At 41.7% G+C, this 9,617-nt stretch overlaps 1 protein-coding gene across 1 annotated transcript; it reads right to left on the bottom strand.

Moving 5' to 3' along the window:
* Nucleotides 1-1,637: 1,637 nt before the first annotated feature.
* LOC106588579 (splicing factor 3B subunit 4) lies at nt 1,638-8,384 on the bottom strand. Its single transcript, XM_014177722.2, has 6 exons — nt 8,278-8,384; nt 6,612-6,740; nt 3,339-3,881; nt 2,868-3,029; nt 2,375-2,536; nt 1,638-1,968 (listed from the first exon to the last, which is right to left on the bottom strand). Exons 1-6 carry the CDS (start codon nt 8,309-8,311, stop codon nt 1,796-1,798), a joined length of 1,203 nt encoding a protein of 400 aa, XP_014033197.1. The 5' UTR covers nt 8,312-8,384; the 3' UTR covers nt 1,638-1,795.
* Nucleotides 8,385-9,617: the final 1,233 nt, after the last annotated feature.

Genomic DNA, 9,617 nt, shown 5'->3' with positions numbered 1-9,617 from the left:
AAGTAAAAATACTTGAAAGTATTACTTAACTCTTTTTTGGGGGGTATCTGTACTTTACTTTTCTATTTATATTTTTTACAACTTTTACTTCACTACATTCCTAAATCAAATTATGTTATTTTTACTGCATACATTCTCCCTGACACCCAAAAGTACTTGTTACATTTTGAATGCTTAGCAGGACAGGAAAATTGTCTAATTCATACACTTATCAAGAGAACATCCCTGGTCATCCCTACTGCCTCTGATTTGGCGGACTCACTAAACACATGCTTCTTTTGTGAATTATGTCTGAGTGTTGGACCATGCCCCTGGCTATCTGTACATTTTAAAAACAAGAAAATTATGCCATCTGGTTTGCTTTATATAAGGAATTAAAAAATATGTATACTTTTACTTTTGATACTTAAGTATATTTTAGCAATTACATTTACTTTTGATACTTAAGTATATTTAAAACCAAATACTTTTAGACTTTTACTCAAGTATGAAAATTGGGTACTTTTTCCACCACTAAGACCTGCTTAATAATAATAATAATTAGTAAAATAAGTACCCTTCACAATGTAAGGAAACATTATCCACCTAAAAAAAAGAGAAACACAACACCACTTCGATACACCTATGACCGGAATTTACTTTTTCGTAGCAGGTTAGGAGAACTTACACAGCAGGTTAGAATTAACGCAGAAGGTTAGGAGACGGAGGTTGAGGCTAAGAAAAGGCTTAGCGAAAATGCTCTCCTAACCTGCTACGTACGAAAATCACTTCCGGTCGTTGCTGTATCGAAGTGGCATGAAAAGAGACCTAGATACCACGGAACCGGAAGTGAGCCCTAGCAGATTTTTACGGCCCAGAGAAATTTTACACAACTGCCTTGTTTTCGTGTTGTTGACCTAGGTCTGGGCTGACACACTCAATATTCTGTCTCCATGGTCAAGCTAGGTTGGGTCCAGTCACAATTAACTAATTCTCAAAATCCATTTTCAGCTGGCGCTCAGTGGCATCAACCAATATTTACTATATCTTTAAGAATCAATATCAATAACTTAAATGATCAAAAATGGCTTAAAATATCAGTGTGATTATGCAGCCCAAAACATCCTCCTCCATAACCCACTACTTCAGAAAAGTGGCATCTGCCATAACCATGGCAACAGACCGAGTGAGTGCCTCATTCAACATGGACACAACACAAACACATTTTTTTGTAGTTTAGAAGCAAGTGCAGAATTAGTATTCGTAATTTACCCATAGCTTTCTCTCAAGGCACTGCATAACATTGCTTTTTGTGGGTTTGTAGTTACTTCAGGGGGTTTAGAAAAAACACTTCAGGTTTATATTAGGTGAAGAGGTTTTAGTTTCTATTAGGTCTGGAACCTATCAACGTGTGCTTTGTCTGGTCAAAACATAACCATCCCGTTCATCTTGTCATTATGGATATGCCTCACCTTCTCTCCTGGCTACCAATGGTCTCAAACAACTGGCCTTTTGATCACATTTGTAGTTTCTAACCTATTCAGGGGACCAACTACATTTTGTGTGTTATGTTTGTACCAGGAAAGCAGAAGTTGATTGATATGATGCATGTTCTGAATTAAATCTCATCTGAGAGAACATCAATTGAAAGACCCAAGTTGTTGTATTAAAACCTTTATTCCTTGCAGGTTTGGCATCTGTACAGTGAAGAAAAAAAACATACAAAAAAATGGAGCTACACCATGTATCGAAATTGTAATCTGGAATAGAACTAAAAAAAAGCATGGTTATGCGCCTTGCTGTGGTTTTCCATAGTCTATGGGGGCATTGGTCCTCTCATGGGACCTCGAGGTGGACCGCCGGGGGGCCTCGGTGGCATTGGAGGCCCCCTCTGGAAACCAAACGGAGGTGGACGAGGGGGACCCCCACCATAGCCTGGTGGGGGCATGGGAGGAGGGGGTCCTCTCATGCCTGGATGCATGGGGTGACCTGTGTGGATGGGGAGAGAGGGGGGGATTCACACAATGACATATCATCTCAGAGGAAGCAGCGCATTTCAACAAGGATATTAGGAAACAAAGCTCTAGGATATCCATCAAATTAATGTATTTATTTACTGTGCCCCTTTAGATACATTTGTGAAAATGTTTTGAAGCTAAACAGTGTTTGTTTACAACTACATACATTTTGTAAAAGTCCAAAAATGGGAGTACCAAATGCTGACTCTAGCTTTAAACATTAAGAAACAGAATAGTAACATAACCAAAAGTGATGAAATGTTTTACATGAATCAGGAGTCAACTAAAAGGCAATTATTCAACTGATAGATTTCGACTGATAGGAGTTGGAATCTCCTATCAGCTTATCCCTAGCCTTGTGAAGGCACAGCACTCACCCATGGGATGCCCATAGGGCCCTCTCGGTGGCATGCCCATGTGTGGATGAGGGGGCATGCCGGGGGGTGGAGGTGCCCGGTGCTGATTGGATCCTGGGGGGCCCGGTGGAGGCACCATACCCGGGGGATGGCCATGAGGATGCATGGGCATCTGGGGCATTCCTGTTGGATATGAACAATATCATTGGTGGTGGGCCTCAGTAGCTTAGTTGGTAGAGCATGGCGCATGCAACAGCAGGATAGTGAGTTTGATTCCCGGGGAATACCCATACGCAAAATGTATGCATGCATGACTAAGTTGCTTTGGATAAAATAGTCTGCTAAATGGCATATATTAATGCACATCATCACACACAATAAGCTCTCTTTCTTTAACCAGAAGTAGCACTAACTTACAATTCCACAGACTACAATTACCAAATGTAACAATTTGGGAAAACTTTTCCTGACAGTTGTACTCATTCCAATGATATGGTCGTGGTGAGTGACTTACCCGGGTGCATGCCCTGGTGGAAGGGTGGTGGGCCAGGTGGGGGGCCTGAGCCCCCTCCCTGGGGTCCTGGTGTCCCTGGGGCTGGGGGCATGCCAGGGGGCATACCAGGAGGCATGGATCCGGGGGGTGGCACAGGAGGGAAGGCACCAGGAGGGGGCATGCCTGGAAATTAAGATCCGAGAAAGAGAGAAATTGCACATTTTGTAAAGTTGAATTGAAATTAACTTGATGTAGATGTGTTACTGAAGTTATTAGTCAAGTTATTGTGAAGCCAACATAAAACTTACAAATTGTGAGGAAAATCTAGTTTTTGACATTCTTACTCTTACAAATCTACAGAGCACAATCTATGGCTAAGCTATACAAGGCAAATAGTGATCCTATCTAAGTACACCCACAAAATACCCGAAGGAAGCTGAAATTAAATTCTTCAACCCTGGTGCACCCACTTGCACGCACACACACACTTACCAGGCATGGGCATCCCGGCTCCCAGGGTGGTGAGGACAGGGGTCGAGGCAGAGGGGGGAGGCGGTGCATCTGCGAATAGCTGATGCGGCCGATCGGCCTGGGAAAGCGGGTTTTGAGCTGCTAGGAGGCGTTCAGCGGCTGAGCCGTGCCGCTCGCCCTTGGAGTCCTTCTTGAAGGCATATGACACCGTAATGGGGCGGTTGCACAGGTACTGGCCGTTCATGGCCTCGATGGCTGCGTCAGAGGCGTCGAAACTGGCAAAGTTGATGAAGGCGTAGCCCTTGGAGTTGCCAGTGTCCGGGTCGCGCATGATCTTGGGCGTCTGGAGTATGACCCCAAAGGCACTGAACGTGTCGTAGAGGAGCTTCTCGTCAATCTCCGGGTCTAGGTTACCGATGAAGATGTTTGCGCCCACATCCAGGTTTTTGTTGTGCGCTGAGGCCTTGTTGACACGGATGGGCTTGCCGTATAGTTTAATCATGTTCATAATCTTGATGGCATAGTCCGCATCCTCTTCACTGAGGAACTCAACAAAGCCATAGCCTTACGGAGCGCGGGGGGGGGACAGAGCAAAGAACAACATTCAATTATAACTGTTAAAGTCTCTTTCTGATCAGCATTATTGACAGGCTATTTGTTGCTAAAGGAGTCTCCAAATATCACATGACATCAAATGTTGGGTTTGCATTCATAGCATAGACCTATTCAATTCAATACCCTTCATACACTGAACACAAATATAAAAGTGCTGGTCCCATGTTTTATGAGCTGAAATAAAAGATCCCAGATATGTTCCATAAGCCAAAAAGCTTATTTCTCAAACTTTGTGCATCCCTGTTAGTGAGCATTTCTCCTTTGCCAAGATAATCCATCCACCTGACAGGTCTGGAATTTCAAGAAGCTGATTAAACAGTATTATCATTACACAGGTGCATCTTGTGCTGTGAACAATAAAAGGCCACTCTAAACTGTGCAGTTTTGTCACACAACACAATGCCACAGATGTTTCAAGTTTTGAGGGAGCGTGCAATTGGCATGCTGACTGCAGGAATGTCCACCAGAGCTGTTGCCAAATCATTTAACGTTCATTTCGCTACCATAAGCCGCCTTTGTTGTTTTAGAGAATTTGGCAGAAAGTCCAACTGGCCTCACAACCGCAGACCACGTGTAACCATGCCAGCCCAGGACCTCCACTTCCCCCTCTTCACCTGCGGTACCGTCTGAGAACAGCCACCGGGACAGCTGAGGAAACTGTGGGTTTGCACAACCGAATAATTTCTGCACAAACTGTCAGAAACAGTCTCATGATAGCTCATCTGTGTGCTTGTCATCCTCACCAGGGTCTTGACCTGACTGCAGTTTGGCGTCGTAACTGACGTCAGTGGGCAAAAGCTCACTTTGCTCCCGGTGATGTGTTGTGCAGACCGCAGTACCCTCTGGAGAGCCTTGCAGTTGAGGGCAGTGCAGTTGTCGTACCAGGTGGTGATACAGCCTGACAGGATGCTCTCGATTGAGCATCTGTAAAAGTTTGCGAGTGTTTTAAGTGAAGTCAAATTTCTTCAGCCTCCTGAGGTTGAAGAGGCGCTGTTGCGCCTTCTTCACCACGCTGTCTGTGTGAGTGGACCACTTCAGTTTGTCCGTGATGTGTACGCAGAGGAACTAAAAACTTTCCACCTTCTCCACTGCTGTCCTGTCGATGTGGATGGGGTGCTCCCTCTGCTGTTTCCTGAAGTCCACAATCATCTCCTTTGTTTTGTTGACAATGAGTGAGAGATTATTCTACTGACACCACACTCCGAGGGCCCTCACCTCCTCCCTGTAGGCAATCTAATCATTGTTGGTAATCAAGCCTACCACTGTAGTGTTGTCTGCAAACGTCATTAAGTTGGAGACGTGCATGGCGGCCCCAGTATTGAGGATCAGCGTGGTGGAGATGTTTCCTACTTTCACCATCTGGGGGGACCCGTCAGAAAGTCCAGGACCCAGTTGAACAAAGCGGGGTCGAGACCCAGCGTCTCGAGCTTACTGACTGGTTTGGAGGTAACTATGGTGTTAAATGCTAAGCTGTAATCAATGAACAGCATTCTTACATAGGTATTCCTCTTGTCCAGATGGGATAGGGCAGTGTGCAGTGTGATGGCGATTGCGTCGTCTGTGGACCTATTAGGGCAGTAAGCAAATTAGAGTGGGTCTAGGGTATCAGGTAGGGTGGAGGTGATATGGTCCTTGACTAGTCTCTCAAAGCACTTCATGATGACAGAAGTGAGTGCTACGGGGTGATAGTCACTTAGTTCAGTTACCTTAGCTTCTGCATATCTGTGTTCCCAGTCATGAAATCCATAGATTAGGGCCTAATGAATTCATTTAAAATTGACTGATTTCCTTATATGAACTGTTAATATAAGAGCGTCTGCTAAATTACTTAAATGTAAATGTAAACTGTAACTCAGTAAAATCTTTGAAATTGTTGCATGTTGTTTATATTTTTGTTCAGTGTAATTAAGCAGAATTCTGCATTTTTACCATAAGATAAAACATAACATATCTTGCTGCGTATTGTAAACACAGACCACAAAAGGTTCCTATTGTAATTTCTGTTCGGCATCAGACATATTTTGTGCTTCAGTTGCACTTCTCTAATTGGATGAGAATTCACCAAAGGGCATTCTATCAGCAGACAGCGCTCTGACTGACGTGTAGCTACTTTTTTCTGGTACTTTTCTCAGAGTAACCTCATTTTCTCTGATAAAATGCAAGATTAACTTCAAGCAAAACATTAGGAAATGTAGCTGGGATGCATTCTTTCGATGATTAACATAAATATGACGGCCATGCATCGTTTAAGCAAAAAATACCTTGCTTTTTCATTGTAAGCTCATTTACTTGTATGGCTGCTAGCCAAACAGTGTTGCACTTCTGTTGTCATATGATGAAAATGAAGCCATTTTCTACCAAATGTGTTGCACTAATGTGTTATCTGAAACACGACTTTCAATATAAAACGCAGGTGAAAAGGTTTAATATGCAGATTTTTGTATGGTCTGCGTATTGAAAATGCAGATCTCTGAATTCTAACACAACCCCTGATTACTACCAGGAGCAATTTCTGTCAGTGCTTATAATCTACAATGGTCTGTCTTTTGTATAGGCTATTTCTACACAGTTCCTATTTGCAAACATGAGTGTGCCACCTCACCACATTTGATTGGTCTTACCGATGGTAGAATGTGTCAGTTTTGTTACCAATGTGTTTTTTATGAGTCTGTCACTTACCTTGGTGTTGTCCCGTGACTCTGTCTTTGGGCATGTGTGTGTTGACCACAGGCCCAGCCTGTAGGAAGAGCTCCCACAGCAGTGGCTCTGCCACTTTCTCATCCAGACCACCCACATACACGGTGGCATCTAAAGTGATCGAGAGCAAAACCACATTTTTATTTATTTAACCTTTATTTAACTAGGTAAGTCAGTTAAGAACACATTTTTATTTACAATAACGGCCTACCAAAAGGCCTCCTGCGGGGACAGGGGCCTGGGATTAAACATTTAAAAAAGAAATACAATATAGAACAAAACACACATCACAACATCACATAAAGACAGACCTAAAGACAACAACACATGACAACACAGCATGGTAGCAACAACATAACATGGTTGTTAAGTGGATGTGTATAAACCCAAACAGAAGACCTTGCCATACGAGATATTTCAAGTTGCGTTGCAACGACTAACGTTACCTGTTTTTAGCAACACCTTCCCCATGTACATAATCGGTTCCTATTACATTACCGAGCAGTGCACAAGAAAGCTGTAAATCTACTCTTTTTACATCCCGTCTGTGGTGGTTCACTAGCACAAACCCTGCAAAATGGGCAGTGTTGCCAAAGACAGGGAATAGAAGTGGCAGGCAGCCCAGTGTTAAGAGTGTTGGGTCAGTACCCGAAGGTTCGCTGGTTCTAATCCGTCGATATGCCCTTTAACAAGGCACTTGACCCTAATTGCTCCAGGGGCACTTTACTGCTATGGCTGACCCTGTAAATCAACACCGTTTTACATAGAATTTCCTGAAATTCTACAGATTTTGCCATAGAGTGGAGAGAAATGTTTGCAGTTTAAAAAAAAAAAGATATCTGAGTGAGACTGACTAACAAAATCAATGGGGGCCCCCCAGGCTCTGATTCGACCTTAATTACTACAGGTTTAGATAGCTGGAAGCTAAACTAAGTTACCTATCTAAAACAATATATACTGACATAGTCACTCAATTAGCCTATCAGTGATTTACATAAGAGAAACTGTTGATGCACAACCAAATTTCAAAATTGCAATCTTGCGTATTCTACTATTCTACTTATATTTATTGCTGAAGTTGATAAATGACACCTTAGGACATGGCAAAATAATGACCTACACCCACTGACAAAGCGTTTAAAATGCATAAAATTCACTTTCAGGATCCATATTTTTGTATTTTTAAGGTAAAGGACACCTGACCTTATAGTTAATGCCTTTCGGAATACAAATGTTACACTAAATATGAACAAGAAATTCCTAGGAACATAAAATGAACCGTATACTAGGAATGACCCAGCTAGTTACCCATTCATTCATAGCCCGACATAAACCTAGACAAATCTGACGAGTCCGTCAGGACATGAAAATACATGGCTAGCGATATTGCCATGTAATGTCCTGTATCTGTATTTTCAGGTCATGTCTATGTATCTAAATAACTAGCTTGTTAGATATGACAAACGTTGGCTCGTAAACGAGAATGAAGCTAGCTAGCTTCGTTTGGCAATGGAATGCAGTCACACACGCAAGGGGATATGGCTAACTACTTAATTGTAGTGTTCAGGCCATGCGTTCAAATGTGATTGAAACTACCCGTATGGCTACATTTGATGAAATTCATTGTACGTTATAAAGACGTATATACCTTGGTTTCGCTCAGAAATTGGTCCCGCCGCCATGTTAAAACCGGCGTGAGGGCAGAGTTATGTTCATCTGATGGGCAAGGAACATATCCGACAAAATCAAAGAACGCGATTAGATAAAGTCGCCCTCTAGTGGCGGGCTGTCTGTAACGGTGAGCTCTCGTTCAAGATGCAGCTGATATCATTGATATCATGGATATAGATTTGCACACATGGATTGTGCAATATTGGCCCATTATTCTTTACAAAAATTCTTCAAGCTCTTTCAAGTTGGTTGTTGATCATTGCTAGACAGCCATTTTCAAGTCTTGCCATATACTTTCAAGCCGATTTAAGTCAAATCTGTAACTAGTCCACTCAGGAACATTCAATGTCGTCTTGGCAAGTAACTCCAGTGTACATTTGGCCTTGCGTTTTAGGTTATTGTCCTGCTAAAAGGTGGATTTGCTCCCAGTCTCTGTTGGAAAGCAGACTGAACAAGGTTTTCCTCTAGGATTTTGCCTATGCTTAGATCCATTACTTTTCTTTTTATCATAAAAAACTCCATAGGCCTTACCAATTACAAGCATACCCATAACATGATGCAGCCACAACCATGCTTAAAATAATATTTTAGACTGGTACTCAGTGATGTGTTGTGTTGGATTTGCCTCAAACATAATGCTTGTATTCAGGAAAAAAAGTTTATTTCATTTTTTTGCCACTTTTTTTGCAGTATTACTTAAGTGCATTATTGCAAACAGGATGTTTGTTTTGGAATATTTGTATTCTGTACAGGCTTCCTTCTAAGGTAAGTATTGTGGAGTAACTACAATGTTGTTGATCCATCCTCAGTTTTCTTAGCCATTTAACATTTAATTCAAAAATCATGTTAAACACCATTATTGCACCCAGAGTTAGTCCATGCAACTTATCTCACATGTTAAGCTAATTTTTACTCATGAAGTTATTTAGGCTTGCTATAATAAAGGGGTTGAATACTTATTGACTCAAGACATTCCAGCTTTTAATTTTGAATTAATTTATAAACATAATTCCACTTTGACATTATGAGATATTGTGTGTAGATCAGTGACTCACAATCTCAATTTAATCAATTTTAAATCCAGGCTGTAAAACAACAAAATGTGTAAAAAGTCAAGGGGTGTGAATATTTTCTGAAGGCCCTGTATGTACAGTCTAGGAATTTAGGCCTATATTTATTCTTGACAAATTATTGCACTCACAACTGTTTTACCCTATCATATCATAATTCCAAATAAGGTTGTATTATATTACTATATTGTTGACAAATAATAATAACTTGCCTAAACAGATAAAAGGGTCAAAACTGTTGTAATGA

This window comes from Salmo salar, chromosome ssa27, assembly GCF_905237065.1.
Source record: "Salmo salar chromosome ssa27, Ssal_v3.1, whole genome shotgun sequence".
Classification (NCBI taxonomy): domain Eukaryota; kingdom Metazoa; phylum Chordata; class Actinopteri; order Salmoniformes; family Salmonidae; genus Salmo; species Salmo salar.
This window is presented reverse-complemented; position numbering and strand designations above follow the sequence as displayed.

What these genes read in the sequence shown, in the direction of transcription:
- LOC106588579 (XM_014177722.2), bottom strand. Translation starts at nt 8,311, where the DNA reads ATGGCGGCGGGACCAATTTCTGAGCGAAACCAAG. An exon ending in AATTTCTGAGCGAAACCAAG is followed by an intron (nt 6,741 to 8,277) that starts GTATATACGTCT and finishes CGATCACTTTAG; the next exon opens with ATGCCACCGTGTATGTGGGT. An exon ending in GCCCTATGGGCATCCCATGG is followed by an intron (nt 1,969 to 2,374) that starts GTGAGTGCTGTG and finishes CCATCCACACAG; the next exon opens with GTCACCCCATGCATCCAGGC.